This window comes from Pangasianodon hypophthalmus, chromosome 14, assembly GCF_027358585.1.
Source record: "Pangasianodon hypophthalmus isolate fPanHyp1 chromosome 14, fPanHyp1.pri, whole genome shotgun sequence".
Lineage (NCBI taxonomy): Eukaryota > Metazoa > Chordata > Actinopteri > Siluriformes > Pangasiidae > Pangasianodon > Pangasianodon hypophthalmus.
Genome location: NC_069723.1, coordinates 4,693,153 through 4,716,702, shown reverse-complemented (window position 1 = coordinate 4,716,702; position 23,550 = coordinate 4,693,153). Strand labels below are relative to the sequence as shown.

Sequence of the window (23,550 nt, the reverse complement as noted above, 5' to 3'; positions counted from 1 at the left end):
GCCAACCCCGTCACTTTGAAAAACATGACGAACTTTACTGTAAATATGACTTTAAAGAAATGTTTCTCTATTCTATGTAATTAACAGATGTTTAAAAAACCGAGTTATTTTATCTATTTAAACAGAGCATATGTAACGACAGTATTGGTGGTCTTTCTTCACTATCAGTGGTTTTTCTTAGCTTTAGTGGCCTTCCTAAACATTTCTGCATAATTCAGATTTAAAATTTAAAAAGGTCTAAAACATGAACTTTATAATAGAAGTGTAACTTTAGGGCTGCTCACAACAACAAAAAAAATCATACTTTAAAAATATTACATGACTAGCTTAATAATAATAATAAAAAAAAAAAACTATCATTTGATCACCATTTCCCCTCCAGTTAGTCCCAGTAAAAGATAAAAAAAAAAATAACAGTGATGAATTAACCAATGTTGTGGGATTACAGTGGCGCTGTTGATTATGTTTTACTTCTATTCTGTACTAAAGTGTTGGTTTTGCTGGTCGTGGCCTCGCGTGAACACTGTGTACATAATGTACAGCTTGGATTGTGTCTTTAAAAAGACATTTCCTGTCTCTGACATGGAGAAAAGGCCAGTTACAGTTATCATAAATATATGAATATAAAAACTGCAGTGAATTTTTTTTTTTCCAATAAATTTCCTAAAATGAGACTTGAATGTGTTTTTATTCAAATTCTATAAAGTAGTGCAAAACATGATTAAGACAAAATAAATACTTTATTTAAAACGATTAAGGCATAAAATACTCCAAAGATCAAATCTCACACACTTCAAACTCAAACAGCAAGAAGTTCAAAACCAAAAACACAAACATTGTTTACAACTTCATTAGGAAATTATTATTATTTTTTTTTTAGGAATGTTTGATTAAGTAAGGACATCACTGAAGAATAAATAAACAATTCCAAATTTCCCATGTTGGTCCTACATATGGTTTCTTAAAATGCATAATCTTCAAATTTAAAATTTCATTAAAATATAGTATAACAATTTGAGAAGATTATTAATCCATCAAACACAGATCAGATACTAATAAACCGATCACAAGTCCCTGATGATCACATCACTCTTACAGCAGGGTTTATACTGATCCTGTACACAGGGGTGCCACTGTCGCTAACACCGTCGCTAACATGAAAATCTGAACAGGCAGAGAGAAACAAAATGGAATTTTATTACAGAATTTTTACCTCAGCACGAGATGGCTCCACTCTAACAGCATAAATTATAAAATGTATTTTGGTTGAACTGATATTTAATTGCAGGCTGCACAAATGTTTGTATTTATGAAGTGTAAAAGCTTACTTTATACACTTAACATTTTATCTTAATGGTGTGTGATTTAGGTGAGAGCGTCGGAGTAGCATGAGCTAGCTATTTTCAGATGTGCACCAAGCAACAGTAAGGGAGGCAAAAGTTAATGAGATGCTACTTTAATAATTGTCAAAGCTTTTTTTTTTTTTTTTTTTGCTCAAAGTCCTGCCTTCTTGATTTCTGTTGGCTCACAAGACCAGAGTAAGCGAATTTACAGGTTCCCTTAGTTATAGCCATGGCGCGAAAGTAATGAAGCATGTGGTTTTTTTTCAAGTCCCAAAAATTTCAGCCATGCATACATTCTGACCATTATTTTCAAGGATCTCCCATACTGCAGTAATAACAGATCAAAAATTATACATGTTGGCCCCCCGGATATGGAATGTAACTGCAATTTCTGTGCAAAAACTCTGTGTGCAGATTTAGTCAAAATTCTTCTGCCACTGCAATTACTATAAGGATAATAATGAACATCATTCTGATCTATTCTTTTCATGGTAACGATACGATTTGGATAAAGTGTCTCTCCTTTGAGTCAGCATGTCTTTTATCCAAGTCACTTTATGTGATCACTGAATATTGATCTGTTCATTGTCTCCAAACACACACCTGCTTACCTGCAGTACAGATTTACACTCATTAAACCTCACTTATAGAATAATCTGCAGTCATTTTATCCACAAAGACCACATACAGTTACAGTTTAAATCCACCATCAATCACTACCAGTGTTTTTACTCAGGGGATACGAGTTAGTTGAAATCCAGCTTAAGGCCTGTGTGGTACAAAACAAACGTCTTACAAAAACACCTACAATTCAGTACGTGAGGATCAGTCATCAGAAAGAGCACCATTTTTGTGGTAAAGGGAAAAAAAAACAATAAATGATGCACTAAAATGATTAAATAACTTTCTGACTGCTGTAGAGCTGCGTGGGTTAAATTTGTTGTAGTACGAATTATTTATTTAAAAAAAAAAATAAATAAAAAAAAATTAATTAGCTACTAAAGCAATTTTCACATTAAATTAGAACCTTGGTTCTTAAAGATGTCCATGATGGTTTTTCTTTTATTGCAGTGGTGGAAAGCATCTCTTTTATCCCTATAAATAATGGCAACTGAAATAAAAATTTAATAGAAATGGTTTCTATGGGTGGAAAATTCACAAATTAAAAAAAAAAAAAATCTCTAGCTCGAATAAACAATTTAATATTTTATAATGTTTTCCCCCAGTTACAGTTATCCTGACTGGAAAGTATAAGAAGTATAAGAACTCCTGCATTTGATCATCTGTGAACATGTGCTGCATTGCTGTAATTGCTCTAATTATTTATTTATTTAAGAGATAACTAAAATTCTGAGGTCGCAAAAAGGTAATAGTTATAAAGTTCTGACATTTTTGTGAAGTTCTCATCTTTATAATTTCCAAGTCCTACATTGTTTATTTCCCAACACCTGATACTGACTCAGTTATTGCACATTTCTCTTAGGATGTTTATTGATTTTTCAGTATGAGCAGTCTTCTTTAAATCTATTCAGTTTTATGGTTTAATAATGCAGCATGTCCCACAAGTCCAGAATCACAGGGGTAATGTATATTTTTATATCTTTACAGATATGTATCTGAGCAAAATACAAATCCAAGTCATTCTAGTTGTGTATTGAGAATAATAGTGTGCATGTTCTGTAAAAAAGAAATAAATAAAAGCATTTGTTTTGCTGTTTGTATTTTTGCCTCCTCTGATGCTGGACTTGTGGTACACTCCGTATTATTGCGTATGAGAAAAATCATTTTACAAAACCGTGTTAGTTTTTTAGCACAGAAATAAAAACGGTTCCTGACAGTGAACTCAGATTTCTGTATGATTAGAACTTCCCTGTGTGTATCCGGACCACTAACCTGAGCTTGTCCCTCCTGATTCCTGGTGAAGTGTGTGTGTGTGTGTGTGTGTGTGTGTGTGTGTGAGAGAGTGTGTGTGTGTGTGTGTGAGAGTGTCAGTAATCCCAGTGGTGTTGGTCCGTGCGCAGTGAGGTCTGCAGTGTGCGCATGTCCTTGAGCAGACGCAGACTGTCCTTACTGCGCTCTCCTGGTCTGGACTTGACCTTCAGCTCACCTTCACGCTGACGAGACTGCTTCGTCAACTTCTCCAACTGTCAGACACAAACACTTAATCACACAGTGTCTGCTAATACACAAAATGCCAACTGACGCGCTGATTGGATATTCCAGCATGACAATTCCCAATTTCCTTTCCCAACCTTTTACTGACGTACTTTGAATTTGAGAAATAACCACAAGCATATTCCACCACCACAATAGCAATACCCCCACTGATTAAAGATTTCTGACTTGTTTGGTTTTAGGAAAGTTAAATTTTTCCCATGCACACAATTTTCTTTACAATCTCACACAAGAAAGTCTGCGTCCCAAAAATCCTTTTTTTAAAAAAAGGAAAACAAAAACAAACAAAAAAAAAAAAACACACACAATTTTAAGCTGCAGTTACACCTCTGCTGACCAGGAACTAGTGGAGTAGTAGAGCTTTTCCCCGGGAGTGTATTCTGTACACACTTCAAGCAACAAAAAGCCATCCACGAAATGTCATGTACGAAATGTTTGATATGTGTGAAAGTTTTGCAGGAAATAAAGTCCTAATGTGAAGCATTTTCTCAGTAAAATGTCTTGTTTTCAGTAAGCAATAAAAAGTTGGTGTAAAGTGGGTTACAAACAATAACTCTGAAATATACTGTAATCAGTCTTCCCACTTTAAAATGATTAAATTCAGGAGAAGTGAGTGACAGGACTGCTCCCGACTGCAGCTCACGGATATTTTAGTGTCACTGGAGGACCAGAAAGTGGTGCCGACGTACCAACATGACCGCGTTTGCCTTTTATTTCACATTACTAACTCTGTTTTAATTATAACAAATAACAGCAAACCTAAAATGTTCTTTATTTTTCATTATATTTATTTTTATTGTTATTTTAAATCTGTATTTGTTATTATAAATACATATATTATTATTATTATTATTATTATTATTATTATTATGAATCTTATTATTGTAATTATTATTATTCTACCCATTGTATTTGATGGCATTGTAGATAAAAGGTTTTTAGAGATTAGAATGCAGTGGGCGATATTGCAAAAAAAAAAAATTATGAACAATTTTTTTTAATTTTTTGAGTTTGTACAGAATGCAGTTGAAAAATTACACAATTTGTTTCAAAGTCTTTTTTTTTATTAGAATGGAAAATGTAGATGTGCAGGAATAGTAACAGCACCATATATAGCAACTAGTGCAAGCAATGGTTCTTTTAAACAAAGGCTATTTAAATAAAGAATATTTAAAATAACTTGTTTCCACTATTTGCTATAGATGGCGCTGTTACTTTTTTCGCACAACTTTAAGACTCCTCCTTTCTCGACAGGCTAAATGGAGACCATGACTTTTGCGATATGAAGTTCCACCGCATCAGTAATTTCTTTCTGTGTGAGGAGTGATGACAGAGGAGGAGTGGAGTGTGAGGTATGTGAGGTGTGATGACGGAGGAGGAGTGGAGTGTGAGGTATGTGAGGTGTGATGACGGAGGAGGAGTGGAGTGTGAGGTATGTGAGGTGTGATGACGGAGGAGGAGTGGAGTGTGAGGAGTGATGACGGAGGAGGAGTGGAGTGTGAGGAGTGATGACGGAGGAGGAGTGATGACGGAGGAGGAGTGGAGTGTGAGGAGTGATGACGGAGGAGGAGTGGAGTGTGAGGAGTGATGACGGAGGAGGAGTGATGACGTGGAGGAGTGTGAGGAGTGATGACGGAGGAGGAGTGATGACGTGGAGGAGTGGAGTGTGAGGAGTGATGACGGAGGAGGAGTGATGACGGAGGAGGAGTGGAGTGTGAGGAGTGATGACGGAGGAGGAGTGGAGTGTGAGGAGTGATGACGGAGGAGGAGTGGAGTGTGAGGAGTGATGACGGAGGAGGAGTGGAGTGTGAGGAGTGATGACGGACGAGGAGTGATGACGGAGGAGGAGTGGAGTGTGAGGAGTGATGACGGAGGAGGAGTGGAGTGTGAGGAGTGATGACGGAGGAGGACGGAGGAGGAGTGGAGTGTGAGGAGTGATGACGGAGGAGGAGTGATGACGTGGAGGAGTGTGAGGAGTGATGACGGAGGAGGAGTGATGACGTGGAGGAGTGGAGTGTGAGGAGTGATGACGGAGGAGGAGTGATGACGGAGGAGGAGTGGAGTGTGAGGAGTGATGACGGAGGAGGAGTGGAGTGTGAGGAGTGATGACGGACGAGGAGTGATGACGGAGGAGGAGTGGAGTGTGAGGAGTGATGACGGAGGAGGAGTGGAGTGTGAGGAGTGATGACGGAGGAGGACGGAGGAGGAGTGGAGTGTGAGGAGTGATGACGGAGGAGGAGTGGAGTGTGAGGAGTGATGATGGAGGAGGAGTGATGACGGAGGAGGAGTGGAGTGTGAGGAGTGATGACGGAGGAGGAGTGGAGTGTGAGGAGTGATGATGGAGGAGGAGTGATGACGGAGGAGGAGTGGAGTGTGAGGAGTGATGACGGAGGAGGAGTGGAGTGTGAGGAGTGTGAGGAGTGATGACGGAGGAGGAGTGGAGTGTGAGGAGTGTGAGGAGTGATGATGGAGGAGGAGTGGAGTGTGTGATGACGGAGGAGGAGTGGAGTGTGAGGAGTGTGAGGATGAAGCTGACCTGAGCCTGATGTCGTCGCACTTTAGCGATCTGTTCTCCTTTTTCCTCCATCTTCTTCACCAGGTTCTCTAACTCTCGTTCCAAATCCTGCCTCAATCTGTCAGAACGGCACGCCTGGACCTGCTTCCCCAACTCCTGGTGCTCGCTGTATCTCACACACACACAAACACACACACACACACACACACACACACACACACACACACACACACACACACACACAGCAACACTGTTACAAGCAACCGTAACCGTGAAGAGTAAAAATATATGAATTCAAATATTTAAATAAATTTGCCTAACACACGCTGAAACTAAATACTGAACATTTTTTAAAATATAAAATATGTATAAAACTGAAAAGATTAAACTCACAAGCTGATGTGTGCGAATTCGTCCTGTAGAGCCTGCAGCAGCTCTGAGAGCTCCTCATTACAGGAAGAGGAGGAGGGGAGAGAGGAGGAGCTACTCCATGACTGATGCTCTGAAGCCTCTTTCCCATTGGTCAGGGGTGTGGCTCCCAGCACACGCTCGTTACACAGCTGACGGTTGTGTTGCTTCAGGAGGTGGAGGACGTGCTGCACGTTAGCGCGGACAGAGTGACTCGTCCCTGTGGACTACAGAGAGAGACAAACAGAGAAAGACACAGTGACAGAGAGAGAGAGAGAGAGAGAGAGAGAGAGAGAGAGAGAGAGAGGCAGAGATGGAGACAGAGAGCAATACGGACAGCATGAAAATGAGAGAGAGTGAGAGACAGCAAGAGACATATAAAGTTTATAATGAATAAAGTTTATTGCTAAAGCATTATTACTGTTCTTAGTGTTACAGTGAATAAAGTATCTAAGTGTCTATAACTGAACTAAACACCAAACACTGTACTTATATTTCATTCTTATCTTCCAGGTATAACTGTAGATTCTGGTGTTTAGTTGTTCTGTAAGTTTACTGATAATTCTCTCAGGTCGTAGTTTATTACAAAACAATCAGAGAGAGAGAAATTAGGGGAGAAGTTTGTGTGCGTGTGTGTGTGTGCGTGTGCGTGTGTGTGCGTGTGTGTGTGTGTGTGTGTGGTAACCATACTGTTCCAGCCACAAACGGTACGTCCCCCAGACTCAGTCTGTAGTGTGGCTGTGTGTGAGAATGTCTCTGCTGCAAAGGCTTCTGGAAAAGAGGAGGAGAAACCACAGCGCCATCACCTACAGTTATGGAACTTAGTAACTCTACAAGCCAGCAGCAGTACAGGGCAGATTCCACCTCCACCTCCACCCCCACCTCCACCCTGCCCACTCCACCCCCACCTCCACCCTGCCCACTCCACCAGACACATCCGCAAACACCATTAATGTAATACCTGAGGTTCCTAATATTCCTAACATTAGCCTTAAAGCAGCGCTGATTAATATTTTCTGATTTTATTACCTTGGATGTGAGTTTCTTCTTTGTGTTCTTGGAGGCGCGGTGTGGGCGGGTCGACACTGACTCAATCAGAATACGATTGGCCTCGAGGCCTGTCTGTAACTGAAGAGCAGCCAATCAGATGAAGGCAACAGTGTTATATAGAAAGCTGATGTTGAAAATTGAGCCTAAAAATAAAATCAATGTACTTTATATTAAAATTTAATCTATTAATGAGAGCAAAGAGTTCGTTAGGAAGAGTGGAAACAAAAAAAAAAAAAAAAAGAAACATCAATAAAAGCAGGTTTGTGTTGATAAGCAACATTCAACAAGCGTTATATAAAAACTAGAGTCAGCGTTAATATGTAATTCATTTTATTAAAAAAAAAAAATGTGTGTATTAGAACAGGGCTGTGTGTAGTAGACAGATGGACAGATAGATGGATGTGTGGACAGACAGCAGGAACGGAGTAAAACCTGAGCAGCTTTATCCTGTATGAGTTTCCTGTGGTGTTCCTCCTCCTGCAGTTTACACTCCAGCTCTCGGATTTTGGACTCAGCATTGTTCTGAGTGTGTGTCAGTCTCCTGTACTCCTGCTCCAACTTCTCCAACTTCTCACACACATCACTCGAGCCGCTCACACACTCCTGTAAACAGTCACAAACTCACACAACGCTCATAGACACGCTAAACGCAAGTACGTACACACACACACACACACACACACACACACACACACACAAACACACACTCTACCTGGTGTTTGAGGACGGTTGTTCGGTCAGACTCTGTGTTCCTCACCGTCCTCTTCATTAAGTCCAGCTGCTTCTCCAACAGATTGCATTTAACTTCAGCTGCTGCTAACTGAGAGGCAAACTCTACACACACACACACACACACACACACACACAGAGAAACAAAAAAAAACAAAAAAAAAACAACAAAAAAAAAAAAAAAAAAAAAAAAAAAAAAGGAATGAATACCTGATAATAGATTTCTTTTTTTTTTTTTTTTTTTTTAAATAACTGCTACACACTGAAGACAACCACCCTCAACACAATGACCCTGACCACACCCACACTGACCACACCCACACTGACCACATTCATCCTGACCACACCCACACTGACCACACATCCTGATCAGTTCTTCAGGGTCTTACCCTGTTTCCTGGGTCTGTGCGAGTCCCTGATCTCGTGTGGTTTTCTTTCCGGAATGTTCCCCGTGTGCGGATTCTCGCCCGAGAGCTTCCTCAGGTTCCGCTCTGCTCGCACTCGCTCCAATTCCAACCTGTGGATCTTCTCCTGTAGGTTTTGCAGAGCGGAGAGGATCGCTACACACACACACACACACACACAAAATATTATTTCATATTGCATTATAATCAGGTGATATCATATTTAATAAACTTGAATATAATACAATTTAGTATTACATTAGTATATTAATATACAGTATTATTTGTATAATATTATTAAATATATATATACACACGCGCACACACACACACACACACATTGTGCGTGCATATATATATAGTTTGTGTGTGTAATACAATATAATGATCATATATTCTATTATATAACGTTAAATTATATCTTATAATACAATGTCAATTCAATATATAATATGTAACATACGATACAGTATAGGATGTATAACAAAACATTATATTGCATTATCATATTGTATTATGTAAAATAAAAAAAAAATGCAAAAAAGTAATGTAATATAAAATAAAAAAAAAATACAATTAAAAAATATTAAATATCTCATATGTATCATATCACATCATTTGATATCATGTTATACCCTATTATATCAAAGCATATATCATATAATATCATACAATATGCATTTTAGGGGCATTTTGTTCAAATACAGAAGGGTGGATCAACACGTGGTCCTCTGGAGCAGTCACAACACCCTGGAGCTGAACGTGCTCAAAACACTGGAGATGCTGTTAGATTTCAGGAGAAGCTCCCGACGCCGCCGGCACTCACCATCCTTAACAGAACCGTGATGTCTGTGGAGTCCTTCACGTTCCTGAGAGCTACAATCACCAGAGACTTGAAGTGGGACAGTAACATCAGCTCCATCACTAAGAGAGCCCAGCAGAGGATGTACTTCCTGCACAAGCTGAAGAAGTTCAACGTGCCTCAGGAGCTGACGGTGCAGTTCTACACAGTCATCACAGAGTCTGTCATCACAGTCTGGTGTAGCTCAGCTACCAAACATGACCTTCACAAACCACACCGCATCGTCAGGTCTGCAGAAAAGACCAGCGGCGTAAAGTTGCCCCCCTCTGGATCTGCATAGCTCCAGAACTAGGAAGCATGCAGAAAAAAAATCATCGCTGACCCATCACACCCTGGCCATCACCTGTTCCAGCTCCTTCCCTCAGACAGCCGCTTCAGCCAAATGAGGATTTAAACACCCAGACTTCCCGCATGCCATCACACTCACAAACAACTGAACATAAGAACTGCACAAAACTCCCCATCTTCTGTACTCATCTTTTTCATTTTTATTGTATTTCCTTCATATTTATCTTAATTTAATCTGCCCTACTTCCTCTAAACCACATGCTGCATTCAGCACCTTAAACAATTCTCTCCACCATTTGCATGTGCAAGGTTTACAGGTATGTGTGGGTGTGTGTGTGTGTGTGTGTGTGTGGTTAAACTCAGGTAGGAATGTGTGTTATTGTACTAGTGTGTAAAGCTGGGATATGAGAAAAACTGCATTTCATTGGCTCTGCACTCTGCAGAATGACAATAAAGTTGAATCTAATAGGAATAGATTTATATTTAATAAAAACTAGAGAGTGCAGTTGCTGCAGAAACTGCGAGTATGCTGCGATTCACACTGTAACACACATCATAATTCTTCTTATACTTTTATTATTTGGTTTTGTGTATTTATATTTGTGTTTGGGGATTTTCTGATTTACCCACCCAATGTGTTTTTTAAGGCTTTTGGGGCAATTAGCAGGCAGGAGGGTATTTATGTTTAGGGTTTAGGGAAATTAGAGGTCACTGGTGTATTTATTTTTGGTGCCGGGGCAATTCACAGGCAGGGGAATATTTATATTTTGGTTTGCAGCTGATAGAGGTCACACAGACAAAATATATTTGGGTTACAATTTACATGTGTATTTATTTTAGGGTTTTTAGTTTTTTTTAGGCATATCATTATATTATATTACATTATGTGTGAGTATTGTGTGTGGTGTGGGTGTGGGTGTGTGTGTGTGGTGTGTATAATGTGTGTTACCTGCACTGCTGCTCTCAGGAAACGCTTTAACCGGTTTTGCAGAACGGTGTGTGTTGATGTGTGTGTTGATGAACGGCCGCTCGGTGGGATATTCAGTGTAGGAGGCCAAAGACACACAGTCCAACATCTGGCTCATCTCCTGCAAACACACACACACACACACACACACACGTTTTACTTATTTCACGCCTTACATATTAAAGCTAAACTGAAGGCAAGACACTGCAGGTAGAAAAAACTATTTTGTTTACATTAATCTTTTTTTCCAGTGTTCATAAAAACATTATAATTGTCATAAATGTTTATATAAGACTGGTTTTATATAATAATATAAAAATAATGTAATATTATATCACATAAAAATAATAGTTTTTCTTAAAAGCATTTGTTCATGTTGTTTTGGATCAATTCTTTGAACCGTTAGAAGCTACTGAATTTCTTTCCTAATAAAGATTCCTGAACACTGGCAGAGTGCAGAGAGCCAGTGCGCTGTTTCCCTGATTAATGCTGTTTGTGCAGGTAAACAGCCTCCTAGCAACATGCTAACAGCTTCCACACACAGGTCCTTACCTTCTCTCCGCTAATGCTCCAGGTTTCTCCATCACACACACACACACACACACACACACACACACACACACACACACACATTGTTATAAATATTCACACAGGAGGAAGGAAAGAAACTCACCGACTCTGGTGCACAAACACCAAACACAATATTAGCGCGTAAACTGCACGCGGTGAAGCCAGCAACAACCAAACACGATATTCATAACATGGCGGCGTCACTGCAGTCATTTCAAAATAAAAGTTTTTGTGCTGCTGACTGAACTTATTCTACTGTCCTGATTTATTTTTCTTTTTTAGAATCACGATGGTCTGTAACTTTATAAATGTATACATTACTGTATGTAATTACTAAAAACAGTAATTCTTTGTATTTTCTCTGTATGTTATTTACTATGTTAATCTGTAACTGATTAACAGATAGATAACATGTATTTATTTATATGGTATATTATTTAGTAGCTATAATAATAACCACCATCTGTGACTTCATAAATAAACAATTTATTAATTACCTTAATAATAATCAGCTTATAAATGCCCAAAATATTAATTACTGTATCAAATTACTCATACAATAAATTGCAATAATATAATGAACTTCCTGACTTTTTTGATCATGACCAGTACATGCATCAAACAAAGGTTTTGTGACCCTTTTTTTGTTTTTTTTAAAAAATGTTTCTTATTACTTTTCTAGCGAAATTCACATTTCCAGCTTCCCACTGAATGCTGTGAATTCTGGGTAATGTTGTCCTGTAAATTTTTTATTCTGTAGTTCAATGAGGTGTTGGAAAGCAGGAAACATGTTTTATAACACCAGAAGGTTTCTCTTTCTTCTTACTTTCTCATACAGTTTGTGTTTTTACAAAGTCGTGTTTAAACACCATATAAAACTACACATTTCATCGCTGTAGTAAATTTGATCTGTAACAGGCTCAAACACACATTACTATTGTGATTTATTTATTTATTTATTTTTGTAATATACAGTCTTAACACCTGAAGAGAGAAAAACTTGCATCAATAGATCTGAACACACAGAACACAGACATGAACAATAACAAAGCCATTGTTCCAGTTATGACATTACAAGGAAAAAAAAAACGTAAGAGTTGTTTCACATCAGTAAAAATCACAATCACTTTGTACGAATCAGAAATCAGAGTCAGCGCTGCGAAATACATCCATCCTTACGATGTCCATCACCATCTTCTCGGATTACCATCGGAATCATAACCTGGGTTCCTCTCACAAATTTGCGTAAGAAGTTTGTCTATTTGATGTAAATGAGAAATAGAAACATGCACAGGTATGATTTAACAAATTAAAATCCAAAAACAAACAAAATGAATCAACGACACAAAGTTCAATGGAATTCAATGGAGACGATTTTGTCATTTTTGTCAAATTTTGTACAAATTAACATGTAAGAAAAGATACAAATGCAAACACCCCTCCCCCCACCACAACCATGATCATAAATAACATTGGCAGATCCTGTAAATTTACAATCTGATGCCATTTCACATTTTTATAATTTTTCATAAACTAAAAGATACATTTTAAACATAAAAAAAAAATTCCCCCCAAAATTCCAAAACATTACCAGAATTCCTTTCCAAAATCCCAAAGGTTCCCCAGATTTTCAAAAAATTAACCAAAATTCCTTAAAATTTCCCTAAATTCCAAAAAAATTACCACACTCTGCTAACGTGACCAAACTGTGTGATTTTACTGAGTTACAGTTATTAAAGAGGTTGTCTTCTTGAAATTATTTGTGAGAAGATTTGTGTAGCAGCTTTTAAATCGAGTTTCCGAAATATGAAGTGCAACTCACACACACACACACACACACACACACACACCACCTCAAAACTATTTCTTATAGCTAATAAGAATAAATCATGAACACTATTAATTAGAATATAAAAATAAATAAATATACGATTCTTTAAGGTTATATTTATGTAGAAAAAATAAGTTTACACACTAAAGATGCGTAGGAAAGCAGCACTGAAAAACAAAAAGCTCATGAATTATTAAAGAAATTATTAAGGAATTTTATTAAAGAAAAGTTGACACGGTACTTCTGTAACTTTTTGCCATTTGAAAGACTTTTACAGTTTTTTTTTTATCAGCTCAATTACAGTTTATTGATAAAAGTTCACTTGACTCCTGTTTTTGTCAAATTGCGTAAGACTTTAATGTAAAACTTTAATGTAAACTTTATAGTTTTTTTCACTCTATATTTCAAGACATACCCAGAAGGCATTGCGTGTTTTTTTTTCAGGGTGGATGAAGATGTTTATGTAAATGGAAAATTTTATGTAAAAAAAAATGATTAAAATTATTAATTATTAAAATTATTTAAAAAATACATTTGCTCAAAGTGGGCATTAAACTTTATTATGCTAGCTAGGTAGCACGCTAGTCAGTAGGCTAACTAGTTTGCAAGCCAATATGTCTGTACACATACGCTGTTTCAGTCTGCACGGCCTTGTCGACTGAACACTTGATTAACCCTAAGTGTTCAAATAAGATGTATATTGTAACCATGACAACGCTGTTTAATTCATGATATAACGAACACTTTAAGCTCGTAGCAGCACTCTAAAACATTTCCCCTTTGCTCTGCCTGTGTGAGGGTGATTTCATGTCCACTGAGGGCATACAGAGAAATCTGGATGGATGATGAAAGGTGAGAGGTCAGAGGTCAGTGATGAAGGTCAGAAGGTCACCAGACGGAGCACTTGTTGACAGGATGCATAGGAGATCCTTTCGGGCAGTGAAACACACGACCGAACTCATCAAACTGAGACACACTGCCAATAACTCTGCACACAGGGGTGTAACAAACAGCTTATACAGTGTGTATGTGTATGTGTGTGTGTGTGTGTGTGTGTGTGTGTGTGTGTATACCTGTAGTGCTCAGGGGCGTGTTTGTCGGTTAGCAGCTGAAGGTATATGGACTGAGACCGCCTCTTCATGCACCAGTTCTGTTTCGTGATTGGAGATGAGAGATTATTGCATTTGATAAAAGGCATATTACAGCACTGCTGAGTTCTGTATCCTGATTGGTCAGAAGCTGTTGATGAATTTTCTATAACAGCAGCTCTGACAGTAGTGCACAGGTTTATATTAATGCGCTTGTTTTTAATAAGTTACTGTTTCTACAGTAACAGCTAATTCACAGGGACTTGTACAGCGGATGCCCCGCTAATAATAAACAAATTAACAAAACGTATGTTTTGGGTAGAAAAAGTGAAAAATGAATGCCTTTGAAAAGCAAAGCAAAAATATAATAATAATAAAAAAAGTATGTTATCGTTGATATGGTGAAGTTTTCTGTAAGGAGATGTTTATGCAACGTTTATGGAAGGAGTCTCCAGTGTCAGCACTTTGTAACAGTCAGAGGTAAAGCAGTAATTTTAAGTTTTCCAGCATCTTCAGGACAGAGGAGTTTACGCTTTGCTGTTTCTTGGTAACATGATAAGTTGCATTTTTTCTCTTATTAACTTTGAGAGAAAGAAACTGGCGAGGGAACATGTCTTTATAGCTGCTATAACGTAAGTGACAACAGGAACTAACTTGTTTCCCTGACGTTCCACAACATTAAATGTAACTATAAACAGATAACATTTTCTTTAAATTACTGTGTTATAAGAAGAACTAAGCACTAGGGGACATGCTGTTATAGTAAAATAATCTTCGGAGTGGTATGATGTGGACCACCATTAAATAATTTATTGCATGCTCATATTTTAACATGGCATTGCTGAGAATAATCCATATGAACCTGTGCATATTTTAAATGTTTAATGCATTTGAAGATAAAGTGCTCATATGTGGCTAATATAGTAATTATAAAGACATAATATTATAATAAAATATACTTAAAAATATATGTAAGTATATACTGCTGACATTTTAATCCCTAGTAAAATTGCATATCTTCGTGTTATAGTTTTTATTTATTTATTTATTTTGTGTGTGTGTTTTTTTGTATTTTTTGGTTTGTAAAAATATCCTATTGATGTTTATTCTGGCTCCTATAATACACCCCTATGACTCTTTTTGATTACCATATTCCTTATTTGGTCATTGTTTCCAGTTCTTTTTAACTCATTCCCTTTTGTGATTGGTTCCACTTGCTCTGTCTTTAAGCTTGTTATTTATGTTCTATGCCTGTACATGGATGGTTGACATTTAAACATTTGAAATACATATACCCTTTGTTTAAATATTTTTTTTTTATTAAATGTGTTACAAACCAATATATACACGTTATGGTGATGGCTCAGTACAAAGGTGGAAAAAGTACTAAACTAGGCCCACTATCCAAATGGATAAAGGACCGGAAATCAAAGGAGCCTAAATGAGGCTCTGGGGCAAAAAGAGGAGTGCATGTGGCTTAGACACAAGCTCGACTGATGCTACCAGCAAGCACGTTAAAGGGAACAGTGAGCTGCCAACAAAGCCCTGGCAGCGAGACGGAGAGAAATCTCCATGTTGGCCAAATAAATAACCGGAGAAAGTGAGGGAGCCACCTTCCTTCGTCAGGACTCTAACAAGCTTTCAGCAAGGACTATTCCTCACTGAATCACAAGGCTTAGAGCTCTTAGAAATAAATACATACATTACATATATACTTACATATATAATGCACCCACACTATAAAGGACTGTGCAGGCACCTGCAATGTTAATAACCTAAACTCTAGGGGGAGCTGCACCAGGGAGCAGATTGATGTTGCAATCGAATCGCCTGTGAGGTGGCAATGTCTGGGTCTTGTGCTTAGAAAAGACCTCTTGGAGGTCACAATAATCCTCCAGCACCCCCCGAAAGGTCCACAGGGTATGTAACGGCAGAGGGGGAATTGCCCATGCTCCTGAGGCAACTCTGTAAGACTTAGCCAGTAGACCAGTCAATCTGAGGGTTATGCTCCCGCAACCGGGAGAAGTCCAACACGAGGTGTAGCTCAGGAATCCTAGTGACATATAGGGGCAGGCATTCCGAGTAATGCCCTATATGTAGGGTGATCAGTATTGTCTGGATGATTATGGGGCCGGAGGTTAGTGGTCACCCATCCAGGACACAAACAGGCAGAGGGTGTGAGAGGGCCTTCAGGAGTAACCCCAGTCTGCGGGCTAAACCCTCATCTGTGAAATTGCCCGCAGCCCCTAAATCAATAAACGCCTGGAGGCTAGACTGTTTACCCTCTCCCCAAAGAATGGTGGCCAACAGGAAGATGCCAGAATGGTGAAGTATTGTATCTAGGGCTAATCCAGAGCCCCCTATCTGGGATGGCCCCTGCCTTTTAGCAGCTTATGTGGGCAGAGGGCTTGACGATGGCCCAACTGCCCATAGCCCTGGAACGGGGGCAAGTTATGGTGAGCAGCCCCCTCTCCTGTGGTAAACCAGTGGCGCCCAATTGCATGGGCTCAACTGATCTGTCTATGGGGTTGGGGTCACGTGCATGCTGAAATGCCCTAGTGGACTGCCGTTCCAACCATCACTCTCACAAACAATTGTCCAGGTGGATGGCAAGACAGTACAGGGCCTCTAAATCACCAGGAGGATCACAAGCTGCCAGCTCATCTTTTAGCTCCTCAGAAAGACCCTGTACATTTACCGCCTGGAGAGCTAGGTAGTTCCAGCCTGAGCTGGCTGCCACAGTTTGAAACTCGATGGTATAGTCTGCTATAGAGCGGCTGCCCTGAAGCATATGGAGGAGGGAGAAAATCAGGCCCCCTCCAGCGAGCGGGTGATCAAAAGTGCTCCGGAGCGCCATGATAAAGGAGTTAACTGTGGGGTGGTCTGCCAGGCGGTGCTGCCAAACTGCTGTGGCCCAGGCCAGTGCTCTACTGGTCAGTAGGGCAATCATGCAGGCTATCATAGCCGTTTCTGAGGGAAATTGGGAGGCCTGCATCTCAAAACAAGAGAGCATTGTAATATGAACGGTTGCACCCTCCCAGCTGCCCAGCGTAAGGATGTGGAGCAGGCAGGCATGTTTCAGTGACTGCAGGGGGAACTGGCACAGGGAGCCCAGGTCGGGGGCATTCTGCCCGAGCAGTACCTATAGAAGAGGCAGCCTGGGGCTGCAGCAGGGCCTGGATCTGCCCATGCTGAGACTCCCTGGACCTTGGTGAATAGGGCAGCCAGGACCTGCTCATGTTTTCCCAGCACCGTGGTTTGACCAGCCACAATCTCCCCTATCCGCTCCAGATTTGCGGGCTCACGGTCTGGTGTAGACATACTTTTATGGGGAGGGCTCGGTACAAAGGTGGAAAAAGTACCAAGCTAGGCCCACTATGCAAATAGATAAAAGACAGGAAATCAAAAGAGCAGCTAATCTAAAATCTAAATGCGGCTCTGGGGCAAAAAGAAGAGTGAGTGCAACTGGTGCCACCGGTAGCCACCGAGGAGGTTGTGTGCCCCACTCCAACACGCTAACTACTAGGCTATTCACGGACCTAGCAAGCTGCGAGCAAAGCTGTGGAGCCGCCACCAATGGAGCAGTGAGCTGCCACCAAACCCCCAGCACATGCTGTCTTGCAGTGAGACAGAGAGCAATCTCCGCACTGGCCAAATAAATAACCAGAACAAACAGTCGTGAAAGTGAGGGAGCCACCGTCCCTCGTCACGACTCTAACAATCAAAGGACAAAACAAAGGACTATTCCTTGCTGAATAACGATGCTTAGAGAGTTTATATATATATATATATGTATATATATATATATATACACACACATACATATATGTATATAGACATATATATGTGTGTGTGTATGTGTGTGTGTATGTGTATATATATATATATATATATATATATATATATATATATATATATATATATATATATATGGACGTTAAAGAAGCCTAACACTGGTCTTAAACCTCAATGAAAACTTCTCTAAGCCTTTTCTCAGAAATAAAGCTTTTGCTTCTCAACCAAAATATCACTTTGCTACTCGGCACAGACGTTATGTCTGCACGAGGACTGACAAAACCCAGGGGTTTAAGTAGCGGCTTGCACAGGTACCGCACGGACGCGGATTTGCCTTAGAAGGCACTCGCGACATTACATTACAACTATTACATTATCAGCCATCATAAACACTTGTGTTCAGTTTAATGTAAAACATTTGCACATAATGGTACTGTACAGTAGAATGGCACAAGTTTAATGTCCTAGAAAAATTAATCCATTTTCCTCCCCAAACTGAAGTTGTGTGCTCACAAACCTACCATAGATTGGAAATTCTATGCAAAAAAATTGTTCTAAAAAGCATGAAATGATTACTTTTGTTTGTGTAAAGGTGCTTTGAGACAATGACCTTTGTAAAAAAGCGTTATACAAATAAAAATGAATTGAATTGAATTGAAAGTGTAAGCAGCAGCTTTCTACAGTCACCATATTAACAATCCCTTGTTTAGGGAAAAGATGGCACTTTGCCTTATTCTGTAGGCTTACTTATTTTTATCCAGGTGTGTATGTTTGTGTATGTGTGTGTGTTTTTACCTGGGCGAAGGCTATAAAGAACAGCTGCTCGTGTGTGTATTTAAGGCCTGGTAGTGGCCGCTCTGGACCGTGATCCCTTACCCACTTCTGATAGGCCTGTAGAGAAACAGACAGCATATATAATATTATACAGAATGTATATATGGAGAGAGGGAGAGAGAGAGAGAGAGAGAAGAGCAGACTAAAAGAAAGAAAGAAAGAAAGAAAGAAAGAAAGAAAGAAAGAAAAAACAACATATAGCTGAGAAGACAAGTAGATGGACCCATGATAAGCCATACTGAGATGTTAGATTTTGTCAAACTAACTGATTGACAGGGAGATTGATTGGCAAGCTGATAAACAAGCTGGTTAAATGACAGGTGATTGACTAACACATTGCACTGTTTGACTGACAGGTAATAATTAATTAGAAGGCTTATTAATTGACACCATTAATTGCCTAATTGTCAAGTTGGTTGATTAACAGGTAATTTGTTTCACAGACTGATCCAATGTAGTTTAACTTCCTGTCTGCTTGATTGACAGGTAAATTAACTGGCTGATGGGTAGACTGATTTTCAGGTAAACTGATTGGCAGGCTGGTTGAGAGGTAGAATGATTAAACTGATAGGTGTTTTTTTAAATTGTCAAATCATTAAAAGCTTAACCTCTATACAGTCAGCAGAGGGCAGTGCAGCATTCCATATTGCACTGAAAGACAGCGTAATATATAGAATGAAATATAGAGTGAATGACAGGTGGAGTGATTGACAGGTAAAGCGATCAGCAGGTAGAGTGATCAGAAGGAAGAGTGAATGACAGGTAGAGTGATCAACAGGTAGAGTGATTGACAGGTAAAATGATCAACAGGTAGAGTGATCAATAGGTGGAATGAATGACAGGTAGCGTGATTGACACATAGAATGACCGACAGGTAAAGTAATCGACAGGTGGAGTGATCGACAGGTAGAGTTACTGACACATAGAATGACCGACAGGCAAAGTGGTCAACGGGTAGAGTGATTGACAGGTAAAGTGATTGACAGGTAGAGTGATTGACAGGTAGAGTGAATGACAGGTAGAGTGATCGACAGGTAGAGTGATCGACAGGTAAAGTGTTCGACAGGTAGAGTCATCAACAGATAGTGTGATTGACAGGTAAAGTGATCAACAGGTAGAGTGATCGACAGGTAGAGTGGCTGACACAAAGTGATTGACAGGTAGAGTGATCAACAGGTAGAGTGATCAATAGCTAGAGTGATCAATAGGTGGAGTGATCGACAGGTAGAGTGACTGACACATAGAATGACCGACAGGTAAAGTGGTCAACGGGTAGAGTGATCGACAGGTAGAGTGATTGACAGGTAAAGTGATCGACAGGTAGAGTCATCGACAGACAGTGTGATTGACAGCTAGAGTCATCGACAGGTGGAGTGTGACTGACAGGTAGAGTGATTGACAGGTAGAGAGACTGACACGAAAAGTGATCAACAGGTTGAGGGATCGACAGGTAGAGTGATTGACAGGTAGAGTGGAACTCACATAGTAGGAGAGTTTCAGCCCCCCGAGATCAGCGATGTTCTCTCCCAGTGTGAGACGCCCGTTCACCTACACACACACACACACTATTATCCTCAGTATGATTATTACTGTGAAATGTGAGCTCGTGCTGTACAATAGTGGTCGCTACGCTACGGTTCTGCTGTGAATTCTGGACAGTGTGAAAATGTTGAGCAGTATTGTATTATGGGCCGTTTCAGTATAATTTTTTCCAAGTTAATGCAGGACAAATGAATCGAGGCTGCAGGCCAGATTTGGTCCACAGGCCTTGTGTTTGACACGTGCGCCATAAAGGCTCCATGCAGAACTCTACAACAGATTCCCTTTTGAACATGGTCACTATAAGCCCGTAACAATACAAAAAAAATCCTGGAGGTCACACAGTTTTACATTAAATCAGTGTGATGTGATTTTGTGCGCTCGCTCACCCGCTGATTGTACACGGTGAAGTTGTCGTACAGTTTGATGATACACTCTGCTTTCTTCTGGAACTTTCTGTAAGACTCCTCGGTCCACCACTGCTTCAGGTTACCGTAGCGATCGTACTGACCACCTAACACACACACACAATAGCATAAAGGTCTCAGTTTTATAAAGTTCTGTCTGGGTGAAGAGCTGTTTTGAGACCTTCCAGGTAAAAATTAATTCTGAAATTTTATTTATAGCTCAACACTTTAAGGTTACTTTAAATTTCCATCACTGAAATTCTGACACAGTTATTAAGTGCATTTTTTAAATGTGCCCAAAAACATATCCTTATGATTCTGAAAGAACAGACTAACTACTGTTTAGTTTTATAAGGTGTCATCCTATGTCCATCCTTGATGATTCGCCGGCAGATAGAAACTTACAATTTTGTGACTTTGGAGTTAGAACTTTTATTCTTTTCAAATAGTAAACCAAAAAACTTAAAAATATAAAATAACACCATGGGAGAATAAAGTGATTTATTTGTTTATGTGGTTAACTCATTTTTGACTAAAATGCCAGATAGAACATAGGAACTGATGTCACAGTTTATCTATAGCACTGAATCTAATATATTAATGATGTTTTACTTTATTGGATTTCTGCTGATTTTTGTCTCAAGACATTCTGTCACTTGAGAAATTCGATTTTGTCCAAAAAGATTCTGGATTGAAGAAACAGCAAGTATGAAGTATGGTTCTTTAGTTCTGAGGTTTAATCATCACCCACACTAATACCATTTGTACATATTTCATAAAATAATACAATAATTAAAGAAAAGAAATATACAATTCAAATGTAAACAATACTCTAATCTGAATCACTTCTAATGTACTATTTCTGTGTTGAACTGGAGGCTATATGTTTATGTTACCTTTTAGGTAAAACTAAACTTGACTTTATAAAAATTTGGAGAATGTTTGAGATGAAACCTCTCACCCCAGTCATCGTATCCATGTGTTAGCTCGTGTCCGATGATTGCTCCAATTCCTCCATAATTTAGAGACCTAAAATAAAATGAAGGTAAATCTTGAGCTGCACTACTCTACTGTCATCACTAGAGAGCAGTGCAGTATCTCATCTTAACAAGACCAGGTTTTGTGGGGAAAAGATACCAGCTTGTGCAAGCTTAGTATTTTTGTCAAGGTGTGTGTGTGTGTGTGTGCGCGCTTGTGCGTGTATGTGTTCTAATGACTTCCTCCTTCCTTTGTAAAAAGAGATCAATAGAACGATGAAACTGTCAACCTCTGATTACAACCAGTCCCACAAAAGCCTTGCAGAGACACACACACACACACACACACACTCTCTCTCTCTCTAATTGTCACCTGAGCTAATGGACGAGAACCTTTCTCACAATGGCCAACAATCTTTTCCTGCAGTGTGACACTTGCGCGCACACACACACACACACACACACACACACACACACACACCCCAGGGACAAAATGACGAACCGATTTGGGTTGATGGCAGGATTACACTCAGGTGTGTGGGAGGGGGAAAATAAGGGAGGATGTAGTTAAATGTATAAACCTGTCTCAAAGCCTTTTCTCTTTTTTTGACCCAATGACATTTTAACAATGAGGACTGAAAGAAAAGAAAAGGCTGAATAAAGACCGTCGGGACGAAGAAGTAATTGGAAGGACTGACCATACATCTCATTGGTTTTGTGAGTATGTTAGCTAAACATCTAGCAGTGTCAGGTAAGGTTGTGTGTAAAGGTGATATGTATGTGTGTGTGTGTGTATATATATATATATATATATATATATATATATATATATATATATATATATATATAAATGTGAAGATTAGGTACACTGTATTAGCTACAGCACAGGTCATTAGAATGCAGAACAGAGTTCTAGAGTGTTTAAAACGCTACACAGAATACCTAAGAGTCGTATTCAGAGTCAATAACTTGTGCCAAAAGTTACAGCAGTATTTACATGGTGAAAGTTCCTGGTATTCAGAGTTGGGTTACACAGCTGGTTAAGTGGTTAAACTCCACATTCGAATTATTAAAATCACCTGTGTGTAGTTCACACATCCGAGGTTACCAGACTGTTCTTAAGTAGAAGTGTACGAGACAGGGTTTTACACAAGCGTCTAGATCAGTAATTCTCAAAATGGGGTCTGGTGGTTGCCCGGGGGTCCGTGAAGTATAGCTAGCGGTCCATGATTTTTTTTTTTATTATAGTCATTAACTTGTTTGATTTTCCCCTTGAATTGAAAGGGTTTTAAGGCGCAAATGTACTTCACTTTCACCAGGCATTGTTCACACACTCGCTTGTGTATCTTGCGTTCATCTGGAGGATTAAAATCAGCATCCACTACACGGCATGTCAGAGCCAAAACCTCTCTGTCTATCTGGTTTCCAACTCGAACTGTAATGTTTAGTGATTTCATGCACAGCAACATTAAACAAGCTTTCTCTTAAAAACTTTCTGCCATCTGTGTGATTGTTCTCATTTCTGAGTCTTAAATCAAAACCACTCACTGTACATTTAAAATTATTTACTAATCTAGAAAACCCAGAAGACTAGTGCTCAAAAGTGAGCTTCCAGTACACAAGTATGCGATTTCAGACATGGCACTGGTTAATTTAGTCAGTTGCAGACACATTGTCACTTGGTGCTATACTGCTTTTACATTTACCTTGGTATTGCACCACACGGAACGACTGCAGCATACAGCCATCTTGCGTATACATAGTTAAC

General features: G+C 39.3%; 2 protein-coding genes across 4 annotated transcripts in view; both read right to left on the bottom strand.

Moving 5' to 3' along the window:
* Positions 1-721: 721 nt before the first annotated feature.
* On the bottom strand, positions 722-11,521 carry cep57 (centrosomal protein 57). 3 transcript variants are annotated; one of them, XM_034310732.2, is made up of 10 exons: positions 11,415-11,521; positions 10,724-10,862; positions 8,610-8,780; positions 8,204-8,325; positions 7,924-8,094; positions 7,471-7,569; positions 7,132-7,212; positions 6,427-6,668; positions 6,055-6,199; positions 722-3,487 (listed from the first exon to the last, which is right to left on the bottom strand). In XM_034310732.2, exons 2-10 carry the CDS (start codon positions 10,857-10,859, stop codon positions 3,332-3,334), a joined length of 1,323 nt encoding a protein of 440 aa, XP_034166623.2. In that variant the 5' UTR covers positions 10,860-10,862; positions 11,415-11,521; the 3' UTR covers positions 722-3,331. The 3 variants fall into 3 exon arrangements, with proteins under 3 accessions (XP_034166623.2, XP_034166624.2, XP_053095819.1); XM_034310733.2 differs by lacking the exon at positions 11,415-11,521 and adding an exon at positions 11,294-11,410; XM_053239844.1 differs by lacking the exon at positions 11,415-11,521 and adding an exon at positions 11,294-11,410 and having other exon boundaries at positions 7,132-7,209.
* A 725-nt stretch (positions 11,522-12,246) lies between these two features.
* LOC113544670 (endothelin-converting enzyme-like 1) overlaps positions 12,247-23,550 on the bottom strand; it is a 41,294-nt gene continuing 29,990 nt past the window's right edge. Inside the window, exons 14-19 of the mRNA XM_026943610.3 lie at positions 21,767-21,834; positions 20,788-20,912; positions 20,342-20,407; positions 18,821-18,916; positions 14,216-14,292; positions 12,247-14,130 (exon numbers count right to left, since the gene is read on the bottom strand). Of these exons, the coding sequence (XP_026799411.1) occupies positions 14,031-14,130; positions 14,216-14,292; positions 18,821-18,916; positions 20,342-20,407; positions 20,788-20,912; positions 21,767-21,834 (532 nt within the window). The 3' untranslated portion in view covers positions 12,247-14,030. The remainder of the gene's footprint in view (positions 14,131-14,215; positions 14,293-18,820; positions 18,917-20,341; positions 20,408-20,787; positions 20,913-21,766; positions 21,835-23,550) is intronic.